The sequence below is a fragment of the Epinephelus fuscoguttatus genome, linkage group LG3, assembly GCF_011397635.1.
Source record: "Epinephelus fuscoguttatus linkage group LG3, E.fuscoguttatus.final_Chr_v1".
Lineage (NCBI taxonomy): Eukaryota > Metazoa > Chordata > Actinopteri > Perciformes > Serranidae > Epinephelus > Epinephelus fuscoguttatus.
The window spans coordinates 18,793,447-18,820,978 of NC_064754.1; the positions used below are offsets into that span (position 1 = coordinate 18,793,447).

Here is a 27,532-nt window from a genome sequence, read left to right on the forward strand (position 1 = left end):
TGGTCATTAATTTTTAGTCATAATTGCCCACCATAATTCAACTGGCAAACCTGCGATCACATCATTTTTCAAATATTTGGTCCGTTATCTAAAAGGTACTGAAAAAAATAATTACATGACATGGGATAATTTTTCAGCAAAACATGACTTTATTTGACTTTGTGATTTCACTTTTGGCTGGACTCTGACTTGGATGTGGATGCTCTCAGAGAAGAAAGGCGGCGCCTCTTGGCGATCTGTTCCTGGCGCTTCTCCTTGGCCTCCTGTTGGCAGGAACAAATGTGTCAGTGAAATGTTTCAGCACATCCCAGAACCAGTAATTTTCACACAAGCTTTCTCAGTCTCTCCATAGTTATTCCTCACTGTTCATTCTTAACACAATCTGATGCCAGTGACTGCAGTGATTTGACTGCTTAAGGCTTTTCTTAAAAGATGTAATGAATTAACTGGTAATGAAGAACAGCATTATACTTTGACTCATTCACTTTGCATGTACTTATTAGTGCATATTGCTGATATATTATGATCTGATAATCTGCAAAACATGATCCAATCGTAACATAAAAGTAAACTACAACTGAAATAAATTGAAATTAAGTTTGAGTAAACAAACTAAAAATTCCTAGAATAGCTGCACAAATCAAGTGAAGAATTGACAGCTACCGATAAGATGCATTACTGTACAGTGACATAATCTTTACCTCAGTACAATGTTTAAACGCATCTATTTTTAATCATCACAACTGAAAAGTTCCCATTGAAATATGATGCATTTTATCTCCGCCCAATGTTTGGTAGGGGTGGGAATCTCCAGGCACCACATAGTTCGATTACAATTCAGAGGGCAACGACTCGCTAAAATGAGCTTCTCTGCTGCACTCTAAGCTCTGGGAAAAACCAAGTTGCTGAGCAGGCCGGGCGAAGACGTTCTGAGCTTAAACTAACTCAGCACAATTATTTTCTTCTTCATAGAGGTGTTTAAAGTTGGTTAATGCTGCAGCGTGTGTTGGTCAGCTGGTCATTCGTTTACATTACTGCTGATTGCTGCTTTGGTCAGGGTGAAGGCGTAAATAGTATTTGCAATATGCTTCACAATGGTCCTGCAAATGTTATTTAGATATTAAAAAACAAGCTTGCAGCCCCTGCTGTTTGTGAACATAACTTACAAGTTAACTTTGGACTGTCCAGGTGCTGCATTGCCCTTGCAGCTGTGTTCCACCTCTCTTGTTCGGTCAACATTACCTTATTAATTAACACTTAGATAATCGATTGACATTTATATAAATCTTTGCCGAATCATCCACATCGCAATGCATCTAACAATCAATTATTTCCTGCACCCCTAAAGTTAGGATCTTCAGACCTTTTTAGGCCAAATTCACCTTGATACAATATCTAAAAATGTTTGTTTCAGTCATTTATTAATCTGATTAAGAGGAAAAAGTCTTAAACTAAAAGCCACTTTAATTCTTTGTGGGTAAGCGCAGTAAATAACACAAAACTGAAACATTACCTTCATCCTCTTGGCCAGCAGCTTGGCGTACTCAGAGGCCTCCTCCTTGTTCTTCAGGGTGCGCTGTCTCTTGAGGGCGATGCGGCGTCGCTTGTGCTGCAGCACACGGGGTGTCACCAGTCTCTGGATCCTGGGAGCCTTAGTTCTGGGCTTCTTGCCTATAAGGAGAGGAGATGCAGTTAATATCGACAATCCATATAAAAGACAGGTGGGGTTATGAAGGTCGGCCACCTTTACTTAACAGCTGAAGTGGTTTTATAGATGCATGTGCCAATGCAAAGGACTGACTGCCAAGAAAAGCTTCTGTCAGACTTTGTTCATTCGTGACAGCTATATACACGGTGCTGAGTCAGAGATTTAAACTGGCTAAAAAACAAACAACCTGCGGGTGAAGCTTGCCATAAAAACTTCCCATCATGACCAATATTTTAAGATATGAAAGTATTCCTAATCTAATGAATGGGCATGTCAGTGTTTGTTAATTATCACCAGAGTGACTCATGAGCTCATCTCTGCTGGTGAACATCAGGCTTTTTCAATTCGTGTGAGTGAATTTGTCAAAGTTAATTAAGTCTACCCAATTAACCCAAAGTGAGGTAATTAACAATGAAGAGGTATTTAATATGGAAATATATTGGGCAGCTACAGGCTCACTCTAGACAATTTATTTTTAGGCGTACTTAATGTTTACTTAGAGTTTAGAGGTTCATAGTTTTGTTTTATAAACCTGTTTTTTAATTCAAAATGACAACTTCCCATCTTGTCTTGAGTTCTGGTGCGTATGCATAATGCAAGGAGCAGCAATTAAGATTAATGTACTTGGTTTTCGGCTAAAGTTTTATCCAGCAAAGAAACTTAAATCATAGGACTACAGAACGTTTTCCTACTGCTCCTCAGCCATACACAGGATAACACGATACAGAGAATGTTAACAAGTGTAATAATGACATGTATAAACCTGTTACACTGTAAACTGTATGAAGGATAATGCTGTAAATTGCAACAGTGGTTCTTTTGAGAATTGAGTTTTACAATCAGTCAACTGTATTTAAAATTCATAGACAACAAGCTTAAATACTAAGACTTGTAATATTAGCCAAGTTGCATTTAACACTTAACCATGCTTTCATCATTGTCCTAAGTATTTCCAAGTAATATTTTAGTCACAATCTTATATAGACACAGCGATGAGCCACAAATAAAATAATTTAAGTGAATAACTTTGATAATTTTGTTACTATGCAATGTTCTGCCGTGAAGCCTTGGGTCCACATGAACACCACTGCAGACCAAGTACACCCCCTAATGGCAATGTCATTGCCCGATGGCAGTGGGTCCCCACAGCAGGACAATGCACCATGCCACACCACAAAAACTGCTCAGGAATGGCCCGAGGAATGTGACAGAGTTCAACCCATCAACCTGGCCTCCATATTCCCCACATTCCAATCCGATCAAGCATCCGTAAGATGTGCCAACACCCCAGAGGTCCTGTGTCCATGCCTTAACATGTCAGAGCCAAGTCTGATACCCGATGGGGTCTCTGGCCTGTTGAGGCATTGACACAGGACCTCTAGGGGTGTCCTGTGATGTCTTGCTTCAGAGCGTTAGTGACATATCCTTTGAGTTCTGTGGGTTGTAAGATGGGGAGGTGGGGTACTGGCACGTTAAACAGATACTCAATCTGATTGGGATCTGGGGACTTTAGCAGCCAAGTCAACTCCCTGAGCTCTTTGTCACACTCCTCGGGTCACTCCTAAGCAGATTTTTGGAGAATGGCATGGTGTATTGATTTGCAAGGGGGACACTACCAGTGCTATGAAGGGTATACTCTGTCTGCAGTGGCGCTTGGGTGGGTGGTGCATGTCAAGTGGCATCCACATGAATGCCAGAAACCAAGGACTCCCAGCAAAAGACTGCATTGTACAAGTTAGGTGTTACTCACTTCATCTGTCAGTGGTTTTAATGTTGAGACTGATTGGTCTACATAGGCTCAATTTTATCTAAATTTGAAGTGACTCTTAGCTGGCACGGACACCATGCAGCCCATAATCTCAAGCTTCACTGAAAGTCAAACTGATACCAAATGAAAATCTACATTCAGTGATCCAAAGAACACATGCAGGCTTAAGTGAAAACTGACAGAACACAGTTGTAGTCTTACCTTCTTTAGTCAGGGGTCTCCTCACAACATACTGCCTCACGTCATCCTCCTTAGACAGATTGAAGAGCTTGCGGATCTTGCTGGCCCTCTTGGGACCAAGACGGCGAGGGACGGTGCTGTCGGTCAGCCCGGGAATTTCCTTCTCGCCTGAGAATATCCAGATCAGGAGATTAGTCAAACGCTCAAGCGGATTCACCTGCAAACTGCACTGCCTACATCTTAATCTACACCTGCATGATTTCCAACTATCACTAAAAACAAAACATTGAAATAAAAAAGGTACAGAGGGTTTTGTTCCCCAGAGAAAGGGGGCACCTGTCTGCAGCCCAAAGTACCAAAATGACAAGGATTACTCTTCACTTTGTGGAAAACTGGTCACACTAAAGTTTCTCAGAGTGCCACGTTCAATGTCCTACAAAAACACTACAACAATGTCAAATAAACACACTGCTCTATTTAGTCATATTCAGGGTAACCAGATGCTATTAACATAAACTCAAAGGCCTCTGGGGACTTTTAAGGCACGATTCCCTCCAATTACCCACCGCGGAATAGTCTGAGACACAAATCAAGGTTAATTAGTTCTATAATGAGATTTTTTACAGAAGCTCACAAACAACAAAAACTTAAGGTCATTCTGACGCTGGTGTACACAAGACAGTGAGAGAGCATTGCAGTTCAACCATCCACTCGTCCAGGATCTGGTCGCATCTGGTAAGCAGCTCCACAGTTACTCTAGCAACACGCTGTCCCCCCTTAATGACTACAGACCAATCAAAAAGGGTCTACTGGTGTGCCATAAATGTTTCTGACAGTAACATTCAGAGACAACTCTAATTAAGCCTGTGTTGTGTGGATTACTTGATAACTGTCTGTTTTAGTGTCCAATTAATTTCCACATAATGGTCTACATGAGCGCAGACTGAACAAGCTACCTTTCTTGACGATGACCAAGTTGAGCACGCTGAGATTGGCATCAACGATGCAACCACGCACAGACTTGCGCTTGCGTTCGCCAGTCCTGCGGGGACGGTAGCAGGAGTGGCCCTTGCTGAGCAGCAGGCGCACACGGCCGTGGGTCAGCACACCCTGCTTCATGGGGAAGCCCTGCTTGTCGTTGCCTCCGCTGATGCGCACCACATAACCCTGCAGAAAGAGAAAACACGTTACTTTTCCGCTCTTCAATTTCAGGCAACTGGTAGATGGTGTCGCAAAAGAATAACACTGACAGTGAGAGAGCATTGCAGTTCAACCATCCACTGATCCTGGACCTGGTCGCATCTGGTAAGCAGCTCCACAGTTACTTTAGCAACACGCTGTCCCCCCTTAATGACTACAGATCAGTCAGAAAGGGTCTACTGGTGTGCCACATTATATATGATAACTATAAAACACTCTCACCACACTACACTCTGCAGCATAACATTCTGGGAGTCATGATTTGAGGATTCATACCAAACAGACACTCAGATGCTTGCAGAATACAAGGTACGTCGACTGATGCACATTATGTGGTAACAAATTTCCCAAGGGCAAGATCTACCCTGAAACCTTCAGTTGTATACCATTAACATGATCTGAGGTTAGCAAAACAAGTGACTGGTGTGCAAGTCAGTCACATAATAGTGTCAGTCACATTTTAATAAGATGCTGTCTGTGGGTTCCCGTTCAGTTACAATAGTAACTGAGAGCTGTGTATAAGACAAGGGCAGTGTGTCAGGGTTGCTATGTCCTTTGAAGGGTACGTGAATGAAAACACACCCAACATGCGAACACACAGCATCACGTAGATGTGCCTCTCAACGGCACGAAGAAAAACAAACTAAGCTTAACTCCTTATCCAAGTTGCTTTCAGGATGCCCTTAGATGTAGCAGCATACAGAAAAACAACTGGCATTAGCACTAGTATATAGCCAGGTGAACTATTTGAAACACTCATCCTAATGCACATGTTCAGTTACATTTTTGTAGCACATTCTGACCTGCAACTTTTTGGGAAGCATTTCGGTGTCCATACAGCAAAATACAGAACTTTTCTTGATTTGATAATGAGAGTGGTTAACCAAAGTTGCCGGTGGGCAAAAGACTTTCATCTGTCACCAACACTTAAATACACAGAAGGAAATTTATCCTTGTGTATTTGTTTTAGCTGCTCGGGTACAGAACCTGCACCAAAACTATGACTTCTGTGTACAGTTACATCCCTAATTTTCACCTAGTCAGACTGACATATACACTCTGCACTATAATGTTCTGACAAAGCAGAATGAGGCCCAAAGAGATCAAGCATCACTTTACCTTCCACTCATCTCCCAGAGGGTCAGCAGGCACCTCAGTGGCCATACGCTTCTCATAGAAAGTTCTCAGCTTGCGCTCATCATCAACTTCAATCAGCTTCTGGCAGCCAGTAGCGGGGAATGAGATGTTCAGCTGAAAAAAAGTTGCAAGGTTGTTGTTAGTACATGTACACGGTCATGTTGGGCTCCACATGGGTTATGACAGGTCACCAAAAGTCCTCATGCAGGTCGGTATAGCAGGTATAGGTATAGGAGGTTAGCTGTGTATAACTGTGACGCGCAAAGAGATAAAGTGTCACTAGTGTGGGCCTGACATTAGGATATATAATACAATACAGTTACAATAATTTTAGTAAGCTCATCTGGGCTGACGTTAAAACAGAAGTAGAATGAGTGGCTCGGAGGCCTGATAGCCTCTCTGTCGGCTGGCTAGCGTTAGCCCTCTAAACACTACTAGCATTAAAACAACCAGTTTAACAGTAAACGTTGTAAACGAACCACACGACATATTCATGTAACGTAAGCTACAAAAGTTTGGAAACTCTTTATTGCACTTAACCGAGCTTACACTCGGTGCACATTTCTCTCAGTGTGCCGCCATGTTTCTACAGCTCACTAGCCGAAAGCATCGTAAGCGCCGACACTCATCACAATCAAAACTCATCCTAAGTGCTACAGCCGCGACCGCTACATTAAATTAGTCCGCTTTAAAGTTTACAATCATGGCATCAACCACACTCAAGTATTTTATCTAAAATAGCTTTCAACACAGATTTATGGTAAGGGAAACATTGTACCTTCATTTTGCTAAACCGGCCCTACGACGGTCCGCCACGGGAAAGAGACCGGATATCCGCTTCGTGGTCTCACATAGACCTGAAATGTTCTCGCGATAACTGCCTCGTTGTAATTTTCTTAACAGGCTCAAGCTGAAGGTTATTAAACAAATTTCTCACACACACTGACACGTAAAATAAACGATTAAATAAATTTAAAAAAAGAATAAAAATAAATAAATAAATAAATAAAATAGCATAAAATAAAATAGAATAAAAATTAAAATAAACGAATAACATAAAATAAATAAAATAAAATAAAATAAAATAAAATAAAATAAAATAAAATTTAATTTAATTTAACTGTGAACAGATTTTTTTTGTTGCTCAAAATATGTATTCCTTTATTCAATTGTTTTGTCTATTTGGTAACCCCTACATATGAGATGGAAAGGTGAAGAATTGTACAAAGTCAAAGCAAGATAAACACATTAACTAGTTAATTATAATAATTTATAGTTATGCGTCATGACCATGTAAGCATATATATAACACCAACACAGAGGGCATTATGAAGTCGTTAAGCATGCGTCGGCCAGAGGGTGCCAGAGAGTAGATCAGGAGCTGTGATTGAAAGATAATTACCATCCCTCTTCAGACAGAGAAAATTCCTTTGCACGTTATAGATAAATCATCTACAAATACATCACCAGTTCACTTAACTACAGTAATATGCGATCTGGATCTGTGCATGTTTTCATCACAGAAAATGCTGCAGTTCCTGTTAATAACACCACATTCCTGATATATCACCGTAAATTTCCGAAGAACTAATGTAGTCTAATTACTTAAGTCTCTTGAAGGAAAAAAACAACTGAACAGTTTCCTTGATTATTTTGCAGTTCAACAGTATTATTAGTCATATTTGGCTTTGTTTCACTCCCAGTAAGCTATCCCGGTGAGTCATCACACACTACCTGACAAAAAATGTGACATGTCACAGTAGGATAAAGACAGATCTGAAAATAGTAAAATGAATGATGTCTGAATTCCATTTAGCTTCTTCAGGTCCTGGTATTGTTTATGCTGTTGTGACGTACTGGAACACTTGAACAGAACAGAACATCATAAGTGTTATTAGTAATACCTCTGTTTTTCCTGCTATGACAAATCAGAATGTCTGTTGTGAAAATAGGCAATAACAGCTTACACCTGTGTGTACAGTCATGACAGAAGTATTTCCAACTTAAAGGACAAGTGTGTAGGACCTAGTGACATCTAATGGTGAGGTTGCAGATTGCCTCAATACCACTCGGCACACCCCTCTCTTTATTTGTAGCTGGTGGTAATCTATTTCAGACCTTGTTAACAATTTTCAAAGAGCATGAATAGGCTACTATATTCTATTTCTGCCAGTAAATCACCCTAAATCCTCTATTGCTGCACCTAAAGAGAAAAAATAAATAAAAAGAAAGACCATATTACTCCTGTAATACCTACACATAACCTACACTGGCTCCCAGTATCTTCTAGAGTTGATTGTAAAATCCATCTATTGGTTTTCAAGGCTTTTAATGGCCTCATCCCCTCTTATATAATAGACTCCCCATAATTTTATGTCCCTCCATGAACCCTGAGATTCTCCACTGCTGGTCTTTTAATTGTTCTTAATGTCACTATGAAAACATTTGGGGATGCTATTTTTAGCTCCTATGCCCCAAAAATATGAAAGTGGACAGTTTAAATGGCATTTCAAAAATCATTTCAATATAGCCTAATTGATTAATTATTTTTATTTAGTGTATGTTTTCTTCTTATTTCTCATTGAACAGGTGTTGTATAATTGTATGGTTTTATCTCTTTGCTGTTTGCCTCTGCCACTGAATTGTAAAGCACTTTGTGCTATATTCTGTGCATGAAATAATAATATAATTGATAATATACCCCCAGGGGAGAAGGAGAGAATGAGAACAGTAGAACAATGGGAAAATGTGCTCCAATGGAAGATCACCTGGCCCAACATCTGGAAAGCAGACTTCCATTGCACCAGGTTTTTAGTCCAAGCTGTTTATGATGTCCTACCAAGTCCTGCTAACTTTCACATCTGGGGCAAAAATGAAACACCCTGAAACATCTCCTCCTTAGCAGCTGCACAAAAGCTCATGGAGACAGGCGCTATCGCTGGCACCACGACCACGTGCTTAGGGCACTTGCTAAGAGCATTGCCACTGCCATAGACAACTTTGAGGGCCACCATGAGCCAAAGACCACCATGTTCCTCAAAGCTGGAGAGAAGCCCCACATACAACTCAGAGCAGAGTCTGGCCTCCTCATCTGGCCTCCTCTGGTATCCGTATAATGTATCTTTCATCTACATAAGTAAATAAAGCTCAAATAAAGCTCATAATCAGCTAAACTTGCTACTACTTTTGGTATTTTAAGGGGGGGCCAATCAAAATTAAGAGTAAAAATGATGGTGAACCCTGCCAGTGGTGCATCCGTCCATCCATTTTCAACTGCTTATCCGAGGCCGGGTTGCGTGGGCAGCAGGCTGAGCAGAGCACCCCAGACATCCCTCTCCCCAGCAACACTTTCCAGCTCCTCCGGGGGAACCCAAGGCGTACCCAGGCCAGATGAGATATGTAATCCCTCCAGCATGTTCTGGCTCTCCCCCGGGGCCTCCTACCAGTGGGAGGTGCCCGAAACACCGCCGGTCTGGGTGGTGACCAAAAGAATGAGATCGTGGATACAAGCGGCCGAAATGAGTTTCCTCCATGGGGTGGCTGGGCTCAGCCTTAGTGATAGGGTGAGGAACTCGGACATCCAGGGGGAGCTCAGAGCAGAGCGTCCAAAGGGGTCAGTTGAAGTGGTTGGGTATCTGATCAGGATGCCTCCTGGGCGTTATAATATTTTGGTGCATTATTAGCTTATATATCACATTGCCTGATAGACATGAATGCAGCATTTTAATGTTGTTGCTGGTTTGAATGAAGCTGATTTTAATACACTTAGGCCGATATAGTATACTGTCAGATTGCTTAATTTTTAAAGTATCATATTGTAAACACTCACGTTGGGTGTTATGATAGTCTACAAATCGGTAAAGTAATTGACAGATGCGAAAAATCAAGTTAAGTAGAGGTGCAAAGTATCACAAAATGGAAAAGGAAAGTGCAACTGTCGTAGGTGCGCGTTCCCGCGAGATGTATACAGGCACAGCTCGCTGCTGGTCACGTGACACCGAAGCCGGAAGCAGACAGGAGTGAACCCTCTCGCAGCGCTTGCACACTCTCTGGCCACAGACCGAGCAGCTGTCAATGCACAGTACAGAGCGTCACGACAAGCAGGAGGCTTTGTGGAAGGATAGAGGATTTAAAATGCAGCTCAGGGACGATTTCTGTAGTTTAGCACATAGTCGTGTCGGGTCTCAACACGTCCACATCTAGCGTATGAGCGACGAGCCGACAGAGAGTGACTTTTCCTCGAGTGTTTTTTTTTTTTTTTTTTTTTTGAGTGTTGTCTGCTCTGCACTGTCCATCCGACAGGACTAGTCCAGACATGAGTAACGTTAATCTGATTTTTTGGGACCAGTTGCAGGCTGGCAGCTCCGAGGTGGACTGGTGTGAAGGCAATTACCTAATTTACCCCAGCATCGCTGAATTTTACAACACGGTCGGTTTGAACGTTAGCTAACGATGTGTGCTGTCTTTTTTTGTTTTTGCATAATACAGTGATGTGTACAGTCACAGCTAACTGGACCTCAGCTTCTCTGCCTTTGTTTTTCTTTGTACTGCACTGCTTTCTTATTCGCAGGTTAGCCTGTAGCTAGCTGTGAGTTAAACTGACTTTGGGCAGTTTGGGCTGCTTCTCAGCTTCAGCATCTTGATGTGTAATGTTAGCATCAGGGTACAAATGTTGCTTGTCTTCATTTCCACTGGCTGCCAACTTTGTTAAAGGCCAGCGAGGCTCGCGCACTGATCAACTTTTTGACAAGCATGATGTCATTGAGCTGCACGATCGGCTCAACTGTGATGTATTTTTTTGCTCATAGCTTTTCCTTTGTTTATCATTTCAGATCAGCAACTTTTTGTTTTTTGTTTTGCCGCCCATATTAATGTGCTTGTTCCGCCAATATGCAACACATTTCAACAGTGGGATTTACCTCATATGGATTCTGCTAGTTGTGGTTGGTAAGTTGTGCGATGACCTTTTGACCTTCTGTTCAGCTTTGTGGGTGACATTCATCATCTCAATTTCACTTCAACATCCCTCAGCTAACAAATCACATAACCAGTTATTATTACAGTTTGTACAGTGTAATGTGTCATCTCATGCATCTTTTATTGTAGCATAAACATCCCCCAAACTGCTGTAGTGTATAATTGTAATAGGCCTAATCTTATATGAGAAAATACACTACTGCTGAAACAATAAGCCCATTAATTAGTTTGACAGAAAATTAACATTGAACTCTTTAAAGGCCCAGTGTGTAGGATTTAGTGGCATCTAGTGGTGAGGTTGCAGAACTGAAACTTCTCCCATCTTCCAAGCATGTAGGAGAACTACAATGGCCAGTGTGAGTGGCCTTATACAGAGCTTGTAGCCCCTTTTACACTGCTTCTTCAAAGTGGGAATTTCACACTGTTAAGGCGCCTTGACATTCTGTAGAAAAGGTACAATTTGGGAATTGGGGGACAGAGTTGTCTCGCCTTTATGCTGGCGGTGGTGGTCATAGCAGCGCCAAAACGATGTCTATATAAAAGGGACAGCCAGTAGGATGGGATCATGGGCACGGTTGTGATGTTTTGACAATGTGTTATGCTTGCAACCTACCGTGGGAGATTTAAAAAGTAGCTAGGAGCAGTTGGCAGCTAACTCGAAGCGGAACAGCAGCCAAAAATGTCCGCACATTGGGAAAACAATGAAGTTCTGGAGCTCACACCCTCCGAGCAATAGACGAGATAGGCCGCCATGTAAAAGGGACAGTAAATGATTGTTATCGCCATGTTATGCCGTTGTTATTCTTTATAAAGCGCTGCCAACATGTATGACACTAGAAGCTGACACAGTTGTGTTACATGTCACGCCTCTTTTGATTTCATGCTGCCGGCATGTTATCTAAAATCACACACTGGAGCGACATGATGCTGCCATCATTTAGTTCTATGTAAAAATGCAAAGGAGACATGAAGAAGGGACTTTGTAGCGGCCCTGCAGCAGCATCTCTGTGTAAAGGGGTTAGTGTTTGGTTTCTCTGTTCTGGGCTGCTGTAGAACAACATGTACTCCATGGAAGAGGCCACACTCCTTTATGCAGATTTACACAGCTCGTTCTAAGGTAACAACCACAACAATTCTTATTTTTATTTGATTATAAACTAATGAAAACATAGTTAAGAATATTATATACCACCTTTGCCATCAGATGCCCCTGATTCCCACACACTGGACCTCATTTTTAATGCAAAAATTCACTGGTTTCAGCCTCTCAAATTTGAACATCTTCCAGTTCTCGGAGTCTTCTGTGACAGTAAACTGAATATTTGGGGTTTTTGGACTGTTAGTTGGACAAAACAAGCTATTAAAATATGTCACCTTGGTCTCTGGTTATTGTAAAAGGCATCCTTTAAGTATTTTCCAACAATATAGGGCTGGGCGATATGGAAAATATCAAATATTGCGATATTGTTGAAAAATACCTTCATCGGCTACTGGTGCTTTTACAAAAAAAAGGACATTTGAATACAACTAAAGAGCTGTACATGAGTTATACATTGTACAACACATGTGAGTTGTATGTAAGGCCCCACATTCTTAAACTGCAACAACAGCACTGTGAGGAGGATGTAGGTTTCCTCAGCTGTGGCCTCTGTCAACTGTCCTCAGCCATAGCTTTAGGTTGCCCTGAATCACTTTACGCTCTTAGAAAAACATTTAATCATGACTGGGCTTATTCATTGGCGGGATGAATATGCCTATTGCCTAGATTTTATTTGATTTGACACAGTATGTCAGTCCTAAATGGGGCTACTGTATGTAAATAACAGAACAGTCCTGAAGAGATTACAGTGTCTTGTTCCCTTACAGCTGTTATGGAAACACCCCGGCTGCACTGTCAGCACAGATAACCCGACAGACCTCCCAATGTTACAGAGAGGTGACTTTACTGGATGATAACTGAGTAGCTGTTGAATGGGATTTGCATAACTGAGCTTGAACTACGGGTCAGATGTGAAATGGGTCACGTCTTCTCATTCTGGACTGTGTAGCTTTGTATTAATCTTGTCTTTTCATGTCAGAGTAGTCCCATATCTCCTGCTCAACACCTGCTGCCTTCCAAACCAGTCATCAAAATAATCATACATTTCTGTTCCATACCGCAAATGCTCATATATGTGGCTTAGCAGCTCTTGCTGCGGCTGTTGTAAAGAATCTGGAGGTTGTAAAACTTCAGAAACACAGCTGACAAGGGGACACATGGTTTCATCTCCACTGTCTCTGTAGCTGGGACGACCTTTGACCGCAGCAGAAAAACAACCCCATAGGTTCTAGTAGGAAAACAACACCTAGCTGCCTTTTTGGTTTTGGCCTCAGCTGTGTTCACATGCCTCTTTTTGTCCAACTAACAGTCCACAACCCCCAAATATTTAATCGACCATCACAGAGGACAGAAGGACCTAGCTAATATACACATTTGAGAAGTTGGATCCGATTAATGTTTGTAGTAGTTGCTGATTAATGTTCTGGAGATCACTGATTGATTAATTGAATAATCGTTCCAGCTCTATCTCCATGAGAAAGTTAAGGTGGTCTCTGTTTTGTTTTGACTGCCAGTGATATGCGAGCACGCTGACAGGTTGTCATGATTAGTAACTTCTGACTGGGAGCAGCACCCCCATTTGGATAAGAAGTCCGTTGAACTGTAGGAATCTCCTGTTATGACAACAGATTATTGTGATAACAGAAGGTCTGTTGGACCGTGATAACAAAGGGGCACTGACTGATCCATCCGTCCACTGAATTTCAAAACTCCCAGTAACAGTAACGCTGATTTCCAAGTAACTATTTGTAATTAACTTGTTTATTCCTGTGTCACTCTTTGTTTAGAGCGCCGCGGGTTTCTTAAGCTGCTTTTGTTTTTGGCACTTGTAATCTGTTTAAACTGGTCTCATTTAGAGGTGACATTGGCGACTTTTCCCATTTGCTCTATGGAAACAGGGACATGTCAACTGTTCACTGGACAGTACACATTTTTGATTGCTCATAGTGGCCCGCAAAGTTTTTAGCTCCTGATGCAAACTGTCCAGTCTTAACTAATAACTCTTTGACTTAACTTCCAAATGGACACTATAGGATTTCACTGATCACCTTTGACACAACCTCATTATTCTAGCCTCATTAACACACTGAGCTGAACTAAAGATGATGAAACTAAAGATGATGTCACTCTTCTGACAAACATTTGTGCTTTTCTTGTCTTTCTTTCAGGTATTGGGTCGACGTATTTTCACGCCACCCTCAGTTTCCTTGGACAGATGCTGGACGAGTTGGCCATATTATGGGTGCTTATGTGTGCCATAGCCATGTGGTTTCCCAAGAGATACCTACCCAGGATGTTCAGGAGGGATCGGTATGTTAACTACACTGTTGGAAATAAGGTTTCCTCCTGAAGAGCTGAGGTTTTACCCAGAACCACTTGCTTCTCAAGAATCCTTTTTGGAGAAATGGTTCTTCAAGGGTTCTTGGTAAGACTAAGGGCTCATTTATGCTCAATGTTAGATACGTAGGTGGAGACGGACGGAGCCTTTTGTCCATACTCTGCATTTATTAAGTCCATATTTGCACATGTTTTCTGACAGCTTATAGATACAGACAGAACAGAGCAGTACCATGAGACATCGTGGGGGCAGTGTAGTGTAGTTCAAGTGAGATAAAATCGTAGGCGACGACAAAGAAATTTAAATGGTGGTGGAACAGAACAAATTAGTAATATATAATAATAAATAGTGAAAAGATATCTCCATCTGCATGCCAGCATGTATACTGTGGCCTCACAGACCACCACTGTCTGCCTTGGGTGTTGTTGTGTAAAACTTTTGACTCTGCACTCCAGTGCCATTTATTAGGTACAACTGTGTCAACATAAAGGACGCATGGAAGTATGGGGACAGTAATGTTTACAGTGTAGCTGATGTCTTTACCTTCGTCCCATGCCATTCAATGGCACACAGTGTGCTGAAATTCCAAAAGTCCACTGGTCAAGTCAAAATGATTGCAGGCAGCACATTCGCATGCTGCGGCAGGTGCTCCATCCCCACTGAGTCCTTCGTTTCAGACCTCACCATGTGCCAGTGTCAGATGGTGCAAGTAGTTGCTTGTCTGTAGAACCTGTCATACCCCTATTCCACCAAAGAAGCTCTGGTTCTTGAACTGGTTCAGATCAGGACCAGCCCATGTTTCCACCAGTGCTGAGCAGAACCTTTGTAATCAAAGATGTGTCATCCTCAGAGGGCATTACACAATGCACAACAGAAGTGAACAGCACCAGATTGCATTGATAACCTGCAAGCTTTTGTTCTTACAGATGTTTGTTTCGTTATTGTTTATCCAAAAAAAAACAACTGTTAATGAAACCACTGCACGCTCCTTTTTTTCCCCCCAACAATTTCTCATTTGACTTCTCTGTTGTTGCCTTCTTCATCCTGTTTTTCCAACCTGTAAAATACTTCTGGTTATGAAAAATCTGTTGCTTTTTGGTTCCAGCTAAGACCCAAATTTTCGGTTTCCAAACTAAATTATTTTTGGTCAAAATTCTCTGGACAGTTCAAAATTAGGGGCAGGAACCAAGCGGAACCCATTCCATGCTGACAGAAGAGGGGTATCATCTGGGGTTCCGGGTGAAACCTTTCACAGATGGTTCCAAGTAAAACCATAATGTTGGGCTCTATGTAGATCCCTCTAAGAGATCCCAGGTGGAGCCATAATAAAAGGCTCTACCAGGAACCAAAAAGGATTCTGCTATCAGGACAAGCCAAAGAACCCTCTATTGTTCTACGTAGCACCTTTATTTCTAAGAGTGTACTGTAACTTTGTGTACACACAGCTGTAGGTGTTTGATGCAGTGGTAGTTGTGTTACACAAAATTAAAGACATGCTTTTACAATCAAACAAAAAAAATCACTGTGTTTTCTATTTTGTTTTTTTCCTGTCTCTTTTCACATGAAATTAATTTCAAGGCGGACGCCCGTTTCATGTTGTATGTCAGGTAGACACACAATCAGTGTGGCCCACTGTAGGACATTGTTTTGTCACATGATGTGTCCCCACTGCTGTGACTGCCTGTTTAATAATAGGCCTGTCTGAGATAGCTGACACCAGTAAAAGCTGCATCACATGTCTTTACTTCTCTTTCCATTCTCACAGAGCCGTCATGGCTGCTCTTTCACTTCAGGCTGTCACTTAAAAATCCCCCCCCCCCAGTAGCTGAGTGATTCTTGTTTATTATCTGAATGGTACAGTGCTTTCTGGGAAGAGCTTTCAGATGTTCTGTCTGAGTTTCACAATTCTGCTCAGAGTGCAACATTGCTGCAACTTTTGTTTGTCTGATATGTTTTCCTTTTTCAATTTTAGGACAAGGTTCAAAGTGGTCATTGGCATCTTGTCGGGGATCACCACTGGGCTGGCCTTTGTTAAACCTGTTGTCAACTCATTGTCACTGATGACTCTGGGCATCCCCTGCACCGTGCTGCTCATTACGGAGCTTAAAAGGTTAGTGAAGAAACAGCAGAGGTGAGTGTGGGCAGGTCAATGTGATGCAGCGGCATTTAAGCCACAAAGTAGCTCCTAATATTTGATATGAGAAGAATGTTGAAGGTGCAGACTCATCTGATGGTTGCCAATCTCCTTAGGGGCTTAAATAATCTGCCGACAATGCAGCAGCAGATATCAATGACCATGTCAGTGGTTCAGTGTTGTCCAGTCAGTGAAATCTGTAATGGAAGTCATTACTTGGATTGTGTCCAGGGAAACAATGCAGAGATGTAGCTGCTGCAGTCGACAGTACATTAACATGTCACCTCTGGCCTTGTGTGCTTACATTGTCGTATGACACGCTGCCTGTTCCCGGCTAATTATAGGACCTTATGATGTGAAAGAATGTTCCTGAAAACACACAACAAGCCACTCGTGCCCTTCTGTGTGTGTGTGTGTGTGTGTGTGTGTGTGTTGCCTTCTTCCGTCAAAGCAATGTGGGGCTGCTCGGTTGTTTCCGTTTCCCACATCCCTTACTCACCACCTTCAGTCTTGAAACCTTAAGTCATCCATTGTTCAACCTGTTAGTTATTCCTCACATTACTGAAAGTGCCAGTCATCTGTCGAGGCTGCTTGTTTTTGTTCTGCTAAGTAGGAAGAGCATTCCTGCGGCCCTGGCCGACGGACTTTTTCCCTCAGAAACGACAGACTTATTTGTTGTTTGCTTTTTTTTTTTTTTACAGTATGGCTGTCAGCCAAGTCACTTCCAGTTGAACAAGAACAGCTTGTCCTGTGTATAGGACATTCATCACAAATATTACTGCCGAAGCAAAAATACCAGTCATAGTTGTGCTGTAATAGCTGAGTTGTTCATGAAGGAGAGTAGTGAGACAAACCAAAGTGATTATGTCTGAAAACTGGCTCTGTGCATGAGAGAGCTAAGGTTACAATAAATTAATATTAAGTTTACAATGTTAATTTCATTATTGAATTATATATTCTGGGCAGGGCAACACAATGGTTTGAGTTGAAGGTGTGAGAAAGAATAGTATCAGTAATGTTGTTAACACTGTGCTACATTACAGAGAAATACAAAACCGTACTAATGAACCTTCATTAATATAGGCCTATATTTTATCTACAAGTGCACGTCACACACTGAGCGAGCCGTCTGTCAATGACGCTGTGGGCTGATGGGCATGTAGCTACTTCCATGTTTCAGATGATACATCATGTTTGTAGTCGACCAATGAAGATGAGTTTACATATCACCTTGGGTTCGTCTTTCACTTTCTCAAAGTGATCCCACACTTTGGATTTCCTGCCTGACATGTTATTAACTAGCCTGTGAAATAACCGCAGGTACCAGCCCTGGAAATTATTGTGACTCCTGTCTGACTGCTGAGTGTGGCCACTTCCTGTGTCTGTCCTTTCAAATTAAAGTCCCACATGGTCCAGTCATATAATTTTGATTTTTTTTTTTTTTTGACATGGTACAGCTCCTGATAGAATTTAAATTATTTTTTTTTTGTCGTTGTTTTGTTTTTCTGTGACTGAGCAACCAATGAAATCTTGCTGACTAATGACCTTTCTGGTCAACTAACGTTTGGTTGACCGTTAGGGGGCAACTTTAGCATACAGGATGATTCTGGTTTACTACAACTCGTGTCTTATTTTCATAGTTTTGCCATCATTTCCTTTCTGTCATAACAATATTGGATGACACTATATTTGGATAGTCCACCTATAGATAGTTTAGTAACATTTCAACAGCTTATTTGTTGAGTTTCAACAATTCAGCATTTTCACTTTGTCCGTAGATGTTAATCTATAAAGTATATCTAACAATTCACCACATATTCTCAGAAAAATGTAGTTGAACTTGAATTATTCACTTAAAGCGACACTTACCTTTCTGGAAATTTTTGCTTTTTTTGTTTAGGTTAAAATGCTATTAATAAGCAGATTGCACACTAAAATGTAAGTGAATTCCACCAGAGATAAAAACTCATAATTATATCATCCTCATATGGTTCTAAAAGAACTCTGACCAATCACGTGGAGGCCTCTGACTGATGTAACCGCTCACGTAACATCTCTTCACAGACAACATAGCATCCAGTTGCTAATGGCTAACGTTAGCCTACTGTGGCGTAGCCCCTGAAACATTAATGTTATCTTCCTTGTGCGTTTCTACTTACTAGCAAAGTTAACGCTACTATCTAACATTAGCACTGTAACCTTATTCTAAAACTCATCAGTCATCACTGACTCCGGTTGAGTTTTAAAACTCCGGGGTGGCGTTTGACTGTCTTGGGTGTAATGTTACACTCGCTCTCCTCTTCCGTGTATCTAACGTTACCTTGCCAACGCCTGCGTCTATCGTAGACGTAATGAGGACGTAATGGAGGAGGGGGGTTGGGACTTTGGAGGTAGGTGGGAGTTGTGGATGTTCAAATTTTTTCTAAGTGCTGTGTGAAATGCAAGAAAGGTAAGAGTAGCTTTAAGTTCAACTAGTGCAAGTTCAACAACAGGTTCGATTATTCTGAGAACATGTAGATATGTTTATGAACGGTCACATATACTCTAAAGATCATCTGTTAAACATTTACAGAATAAAGAGAAGCAATGGGATTGTTGAGTCTCAACTAAAAGCTGCTGAAATGTTACAAATACTCTGTAAAATATCTGCAGGCGGACTATCCAAACAGAGTGTTGCCCAACATTGTAACTCATCAAGTTTGTTCGAGATCTTTGAACGTGTTGACCTCGATAAAAGTTTGATAGGGTGAGAAGTGCAAGTGTAGTCAGACGATCATTTTGAACATATTTGGAAGTAAAGCATATTTTGTAAAGACAACATATTTGAACCAATATTGAAAGTTAAAATAGGGGTGTTTAAAAGCTATCTCTGTCTTCCACTGTCTCTTCTTTACCATTCTGTCTATATTTTTACTGTGACCTATAAATACATCAATGTAGAAATCTTGGCAAAATTTTCATGAAAGGAAACAGAGAAATGTACCCAAACTGTTTGTTGTAAACACCCGTCATAGGTTACAGACAGCCTCCCTGATGCAGCTTGATCAACCGTACAGCTGTGCGTAAACATGTTTTCCCAGTGCACTGAGGGATAATTACCAACATCGAGGGGATGCTCACGTTCAGTTTTAAGTCACAATAAAGATGTTAAGATAATCCAGCTTGTTTACAGGCAGTCTGACGGCTCGTTTCCTGTTGGCTCAGACTCATGTATGTATGAGCAATACAACATGACTTGTTATTATTCATTGTTCATTGTATTACTCATTGTTTAATAGAGTACTGGCATCTCAAATGGAAGCTAAGCATTTATATTATTAAAACCAATGAATGAAGACCACCAGCATCGTTGAGAAATCCTATGCTGATCCTATGGAGCCTCTTCCTTTCTTTTCCCCTGGGTGAGAGAAGCATCTCAGCAGTGCTCCACCCCAGATAGACAGACTGTCCTTTCCTTTACTTATCACCGCCTCCCACAGTCAAACTTTCTATCACACTCATGAGCCCTTGCGTCTTTAAGGAGAAGTCCTTGTTTCATGTCACGTGTCTTATCTGACATGCTTCTGTTTGAGCTGATAGGCACCAGATATCCAGCTGTGCGGCGATGGATTAGTCTTATGGCAGTTGCACTGTATGTAAAGGCAGTAACCGAGCCTATAGCTGGCTTAGTGCAGTCCCCGAGGCACAGCTCTCATGTGAATATAACCGATCGAAACACTTAACAATATAATAGAATATTGATGGCAGTTTAATGGCCTATTTCCCTCTGGAAAGTCGTATTATTGGTCATCTATTTTTATACTTCCTGTTGCTGATGAGCAGCCATGACACCATTTATATCTGCCCCCTCTGTGGTCCAATTATATAACATATACTGACATGTTTCCAGTTTGGTTCATTCATTGACTTTCTTCACATAATGTGAGGCTGTGTCTTTTGAGAGAAGACAAAACACAATCATTGTCATGACGCACATTGTACTCAGAGGTTTTGCTGCCATAGCATTGCTTATGGTGGTCAATATGAGTTACAAAACCATATCTAACGTTTGCCAACATTTCTGAGACACTTCACTGACTGTATAACTTTTCTCTACAAATATTGAGCTTCATTTAAGCATTGAAACGGCACTCATCAGTATTTTCTATGTAAACAAAGGATCAGTTGACGACATGTAATGGGATAGTGGTCATTGTGGGAATGTGAAGGAATTTTACTTGCAGTGGTAAAGCTCAACAGTGTGATATGTCGTATTACCAGAGTGTAAATCACCAGTTTAATCACGATTCAATATTATATTGATTCTTTGGACAACTATGTGATATTTGCAGATGTTACAAAGTCTGCCACAAGACCATTTTGAGTCGCTGTGATATAGGGCCCTGCAATCAATAAGAGACGATATCAGATGCCCATTTAACACAGCCGGTTACAGAAGTACCTGCCAACCCTGATCCTTTTTTGCTTTTGGCCATAAAAGATAAGTGCAGTTAAGTTTACTTTAAATTGACTCCATTAACACACAAAGAACAGCTCATGGAGTAAGTCAGCCTTGAGGGCTTTCTGCCAGAAAACACTGTGGAAGAAATGTTTCATTTGAACCCAAACCATCATTTTTTTCCCTAAACTTCTCGAAGGCAAACTTCCTTTAACAGCCATAAAACATGGATTAACAGCAACATCACTTAACAAAAGTATAATATTCACCTTAATAATAACTGTAAAGGTTAAGTGACAAAAGTGTTGTTTTTTGCTTGTTACCTTTTATCAGGTTGAGCACTTTTACATTGCATAAATCAGCCTAGCAACTCTACTCGTAGCTTCAGAAAATTACACGTACTGTTTATGATTTTTCTTACTCATCTCTTACATCTCTCAACTGAGCAGCATGGTTGACTTTTAGCCTGCAAACACGTTATTTCAGCTAAACATTGTTTAATAAAAGCAGCCTAGGCAGGTGCTTCGTGTTTTATCTCATAACGGCATTGTTTACACACGGCATATGCTTTGTCTGTTGACCCGTATTTTCTCTGAAATTGAAAACATTTCCACACTGCTGATTAATTTTCAAGTTAATAATGTTATGTTTATCTCTTGGCTGCTTGCCATTGTCTGCCTGCTGCTGTCTGACGGTGTGACAGAGTTTCAAAATGGAGGCGTAACCCAAAGATGGTGATATGGAGCAATGTTTTCACTTTGCATCAATGATATATCATTGAATCGATATATCGATGCAGATCGATTGATTGTTACACCCCTAGGTATTACCGCCATTTTTGTTGTTTTTACAAATTACATTATTTATCCTGATTTTGGTGCTTTTTAAATGAAGATGACAATTTTAAAACAAATGTTATACTTGTTAATTGTTAAATGCAAAACATAGTGGAGCGGCAAGTGAGACTAAAACCAAGTGCTTTAAATGAGAGTGAATGTTGAACTCATTCATCTTAATGCAAAGCAACTGTTGGCTAATACATTTGCATTAACAACTTTATAAGGTGATAAAAAGCTCCATAAGTTAGCTTTAAAATGGCAAAATGTCTTTACTGTTCTTTCCACTGTCACAGAGACGTCATGGCCGCTCACTCACTGTAGACCAGCAGTTACCATGGCCTCTGCAGCTGAGAGATGCTTCTTGTTTATTGAAATCTTACCATGTTGTCATACTTCATGCAAAATGTTTGCGTCATTCCAACATTTCCTTTCACCTTGAAACAATGGCAACTCAAATTAAAGGCTTGTAAAATACTATGACTTCATGAAATGCCCAGTCATAAGGGAAGGTGACACACTGTCTCACAGTGACTAAACAGTTGCATCATCAGCACAGTTCGGTCAGGCCTCCTTGCCCCTGTCTTTGTTTTGGCCTCAGCCAGCAGCAGGGCTCTAACTGGTATGTCTAAGGAGGACACTACTAAGAATAGTTTTATCAGCCGCACATTGGATTAGCACATGTCTCTGTAGGTCAGTGGAGTGTCCACTCTGAGATATGTGTGCAGAGACCTGAATGCCTCGGACAGTTCTGTCAGGCTCCAAAAAGAAAGAGAAGATAATCCCCTCATCTAAAAATAAATGTGCTAACATGTAATTTGTCTTCCTGGTATGAACATATTTCAGTTGTAACTATAGCACCCTAGCTAAGAGTGTACATCACAGGCAGTAAAATCATTACAAAACCTCATAACAAGCAGGGGGGATTTGTACACAACCAAAACTGGACACAGTGCCCAGTATATTCTGAGAGAGACATCCTCACCCTATGGTTGTTAATTATTGCTGTTTTGGAGTCTTAAAGCTCGGGTAGGCAGAAAGAAACCCCAGCATTATTCAAAATTACATCCTTTTCCTCCTCTCTGTCCTACCAGACGACCTTGGGCATATGCACGCACTTCAGTCAGTAACCCAGTGTTTACATGCATTGCTTTATTTGGTCTTATTGCAGTGTAGAGTCGGATGCAACACATTCACTCAGATCCTCCTCCCTCTGTTCTTTCTCCCTGTTAATCAGACGACAAATGAGACAAGAATTAGCACGCTAATGTCAGCCACCCCACCATCCCTTCACCTCACTTCCCACTGCTGTGGACTGTTTCGACGGGAGGAGAGCAAGCTGCAGCTCAAGAGATGGACTCTGGAACGGTGTCTGTAGCAGCTTGAATTCAGCTAGCGCAAACCCCCCAGCGCTGGGTGACACACCGGGCTGGTGGCCAAGGGAGTCGGGGTTGTCCAGTCCCATGGCACTGGGGTTCAGGTTGCTGCAGCCACTGACTGGCGACTCCAACTCCAGAGGTGCTGCCTGCTCTCCTCACTGCAAGCTGGTCTGTAGCGGTGGGGAGTGAGGTGGAGGACAAACTGTGATCCGAGGCTCTAACGCTACATAAACGTGGACATGAAGCCACAGCCTTCAGCGTTTGCCTCCAGTAATCAGAAAGCTAAACTATTGGCAACAATTTATCTCAGTCTCTGAAATGCTTGCGGATATATTGACACACTCTCTTTTAGACTGCATGAAATTGCTTCTGTTTCACTTTGAGACTTGCCCATCAAAGACAGCAAAAAATGTCTTATTTGGGGATTTTTGGGGGGCTTTGTGTTTTTGCTTAGACAGATCATACACACTGAGATTTGCATACACCAGACTAAGCACAAATAATGACATATAGTGTACACTGTATGTGCTTGGATGGTAATGCTAATAGGTAAGTATGAAAAACATACTACGTTAGACATTATCTGTAAGTCCGATTATTTCTCAGCTGTCAGAACTTGTGTGAACTTGTGTGTGTTTTCACAGTTGTACATGTTTCTCAGTGCTCTGTTTCGTCATCGCAGGTGTGAAAACCCACGTGTGCTCAAGTTGGGTCTGGTCTCAGGGATCTGGTGGGCACTGGCTCTGCTTTGTTGGATCAGTGACAGGATATTCTGTGAGATGTGGTCATCTGTCAACTTTCCCTACTTACACTGTGCTTGGTAAGCTCAAAAAAGACAGAAAACTTACTGTGGTGTGGACGATTATAGGGGTCAGAATAATGGCTACTCTTTTGACATTAGTTAGGTTACTATTATCAAAACTTCTGCTGTTACACTACAAAAATCTTTTATCAGGTCATTCTGTCTATATTTAAATGAATACTTCACCAGCAAATGACCGTATGTATATCAATTGCTCACCATTTTACCTTGAATTTATTAAGAAATCTTTGTTTTTCTTGCATGTGTCCCCGGTGAACGTAGAATCCAAAAAAGGCAAACATTCCTTATGAAAACAGATGTTTTGATATGGTTTTGCTGTTGTTAAACGCAGTCCCTGTTTAGATCAATTCATGAAGGATGTTTGTTTTCCTTGCATGTCTCTATGGTGATCGGAAAACCCAAAAAAAGCAAAGTTTTCTCAACTAATTCAAAGTAACATGCTGTGACTAACTCTACATACAAGTGGTAATTTTGCAGGTGATGTATTCCTCTAAGAAAGTGAGTTTTTAGAGACTCAAATAACAGAGGCAGCACCCGGATATATTTAGCGACCCATTTCTCAGGCAGTTCACTCATTCATCCAAACTCCTCTTGCTGTTACAGGCACATCCTCATTTGCCTGGCTTCCTACTTGGGTTGCGTTTGCTTCGCCTACTTCGACGTCGCGACCGAGGCCCCAGAGCGAGGACCAGTCATCATGTTCTGGCCCAACGAGAAATGGGCCTTCATCGGCGTGCCCTACATTTCCTTCCTCTTCCTCCACAAGAAGACTGCCATCAAGGTCACATAAGGGGACTCACGTGTGCTGCTCTGCTGGTCGTGCTTTAACACTTCTCAGCAGGATGTGTCCGAACAATACGGCATCTCTGCGGCCACTTGTGACGAGGTGATGTAGGTGATGCACGTTGTGGCCAACTGTGAGGATTTGTGTTGTCCTTTTTCCATCCCTGTCTGGTGTCATTACACAACGGTATTTATGCAACTCTGTCAAAGAACAAAAGGTGTTACAAAATTAGTCTAACATGACGATGAAAGGGTGACTTTTTAAACAACACAGTATCAAAGCCAAGAAACCTTAACAGTGTTAAAAACATACTCTCAGGCTTTGTTTATGAGATCTTGTCAGTATTAGTATTATGCATTTCAGGCTTCTTTAATAAGAAGAAGGTTTTGTACATTTTGTAGTAACTCGGAAAACCTCATTATAAAGCGTTGTATTGCCTTTATAAACATAAGTATAGCATCTCATAGGTGCAGTCTGGCCATTATGAAATCATATTTAGAAACAATAAAGCACTGGATTCACTGACTGTGATTAATGCATAATGCATTAATGCTTCATATTATACTGCTTAGCCGATTTAACTATGCTCAGTGAATCAACAAGCTGGTTCATAAGATGCCACAGAAGTGTTACAAGTATTTCACACCGAGCCTTATGTGTTTTTAAATGCATAATGGATTCAGGCTGTCGTGCCTGCCCTCTTTGTGGACGGGTGTTTTGTATTTGAAATGCCAGAAACACACAGGCCAGTCGCCGGAAGAAATGTTGGCATTGTACATTTCTGCGAACCACAAATAGGTTACATTTCATACATATTGTGTCAACGTTTCTAAAGTGAGGTAGTGTATTAGCTGACTTTGTCTGGAGGTGGATGGGGTGTCACCTACAGTATGTGGCACTCTTTTTAGGCACCAAACGTGGGTGTTTTGTAGCAACCCGTCGCTGTTTTTCTTGGAGCTTTTTAGACATGAAAAGCAGTGGTTTTTCCAGCAGAGATACTGCCACAAACAGCATGTATTTTAAGCCAAAACATGATCTTTTACCAACCATAACCAAATAGTTTTTGTGCCTAAAACTGCCCACATGTTGTTCAATGTACAATGCCAACATTTATCCTGGGATTGAGCCGCACAGATGCAAAACGCTTCTCTCTGTTCTGGGTGTATTATGTTCTGCTTCCAGCATGCTATTGTGATTTTACAAGGTAGTATAAGAGAAATGTGTTTAATATACTTCTGTATTAGTTGTGTTAACTAACAATGTTATATGCAGTTATTTTCCAAGGAAAAGCATATCATTCATATTTTACTGAGTGAACAGGTACCTTTCGACATTGGCCAAAAACCCAAAGTAAAAAAAAAAAAACAAACAAAAAAGAATGTGAAATCAAAATGTATTTAAATATGATCGACTAGTCAAGGAGATAATTATATGTTTTGCACAAAATGAAGATGGTTCTCAAAGCCATTGGCTAAATGCACACTGCGACGATAATTACAATACTCAAAACTTTGCTTCATGAACATCTTCGCATACTAAACATTTCATGGCAGATTTTTTGTTTGTTTGTTTGTTGTTTGTTTTACAGGATGTCTCAGCTCTTAAACTTCTCTTCAGGGTTATTTATTCCAGGCTCAGTATTTTAGACTTTGTGCTACATATTATTGAAAACTGTGCAAAAGCCTTAATCAAACAGTATAACGAAGCACAGAAGCAAATGAAGGTACATTGTGTTCTTGTGTGATGTATTGGAAACTGTTTGCTCTAAAAAGGGGAAATGCAGTGTAATGATTACGTTACATAACTGGGAATAAGGTTTTGGTTAAGATGTGGGTCGGATTAGACTTTATTAGCTCTGACCTGAAAACCTCATCTCACTTATCAGTGTTCGTTTGGCAGGACTGAATAGAAATTCTGTAGAATATAAAAGGGAAGTACGCTGGGTGTTGCAAAACACTAACCCTAAACGACAAGGATCACCAAAGCTTTTTTTTTTTTTTTTTCACACCACAAACCATTGTTTTAAAAGTTGTTTTTAAAAACTGCCTCAAGCTGTGTTAACGATTATTATTTGACTCCCGTCCTCATGGAGAGGCTTCTGGGAACGCCGACTCACGCACGCACGCAGGGTCAAATGAAGGATCATGATTTAGAAAAAAGGAAGAAAAAAAAGCTATTTTTGTGAGCTGCTGAAATATTTTGTTGAATCCAAAACAATATTTTTCTAAGTGAAGTGCAGCCAAAATGAAAGGGTGAGTGGTTTTTGATATTGCATGATTACTACCTTTGTATTGCCAAACTGTTTTTAGTTTTATCTCCAGGAGGAATTTTGGAGTCAGTACTGACAATGTGATTAAAAAAAAGCTGTTGTAGTGCCCAATAATACTTTTCATTTTCAGTCCATGGCGGACTGTGTGTATGAATCACCCTCTGATACAGCCGTTGGTGTGAACAGGACGGCCTGTTTAATGCTGCCCTCTGCATTATGCTGTTTGTCTTGGCATGAGGTATGATTATGATCTCATAACAATGAGTCAAGTCTCTTTTAGTTTTCTTTTGTTAGTAGACTTACATGTGTATATAATCTCAGTTTTTCTCTGCCTGCATTGACAATACAGACGAACTGCACAGAAATATTTATTTTCATAATTTATCCTGTTTTGTAAACAAATATTTGTAATAGATTAGTACTTATTTTATTTTATGCAATAAACCAAGCCAATAATCAAAA

General features: G+C 40.9%; 2 protein-coding genes across 2 annotated transcripts; one reads left to right on the top strand and one right to left on the bottom strand.

Annotated features, from left to right (window-relative positions):
- Positions 1-126: 126 nt before the first annotated feature.
- On the bottom strand, positions 127-6,844 carry rps6 (ribosomal protein S6). Its single transcript, XM_049571906.1, has 6 exons — positions 6,772-6,844; positions 5,976-6,107; positions 4,613-4,823; positions 3,678-3,824; positions 1,514-1,671; positions 127-263 (listed from the first exon to the last, which is right to left on the bottom strand). Exons 1-6 carry the CDS (start codon positions 6,775-6,777, stop codon positions 168-170), a joined length of 750 nt encoding a protein of 249 aa, XP_049427863.1. The 5' UTR covers positions 6,778-6,844; the 3' UTR covers positions 127-167.
- Positions 6,845-10,025: 3,181 nt separating this feature from the next.
- Positions 10,026-27,532, top strand: acer2 (alkaline ceramidase 2). Its single transcript, XM_049571623.1, has 6 exons — positions 10,026-10,422; positions 10,826-10,940; positions 14,238-14,379; positions 16,380-16,517; positions 23,877-24,014; positions 24,621-27,532. Exons 1-6 carry the CDS (start codon positions 10,309-10,311, stop codon positions 24,805-24,807), a joined length of 834 nt encoding a protein of 277 aa, XP_049427580.1. The 5' UTR covers positions 10,026-10,308; the 3' UTR covers positions 24,808-27,532.

Bases quoted from the DNA above. Each gene is read 5' to 3' on its own strand.
- rps6 (XM_049571906.1), bottom strand. The intron at 3,825-4,612 runs GTAGCTTGTTCA...GGATATTCTCAG, and splicing joins CTTGGTCATCGTCAAGAAAG to GCGAGAAGGAAATTCCCGGG. The intron at 264-1,513 runs GTAATGTTTCAG...TCCTGCCAACAG, and splicing joins TGCTGGCCAAGAGGATGAAG to GAGGCCAAGGAGAAGCGCCA.
- acer2 (XM_049571623.1), top strand. From the start codon at position 10,309: ATGAGTAACGTTAATCTGATTTTTTGGGACCAGTTGCAGGCTGGCAGC. The intron at 10,941-14,237 runs GTAAGTTGTGCG...TCTTTCTTTCAG, and splicing joins GATTCTGCTAGTTGTGGTTG to GTATTGGGTCGACGTATTTT. The intron at 24,015-24,620 runs GTAAGCTCAAAA...TTGCTGTTACAG, and splicing joins CCCTACTTACACTGTGCTTG to GCACATCCTCATTTGCCTGG.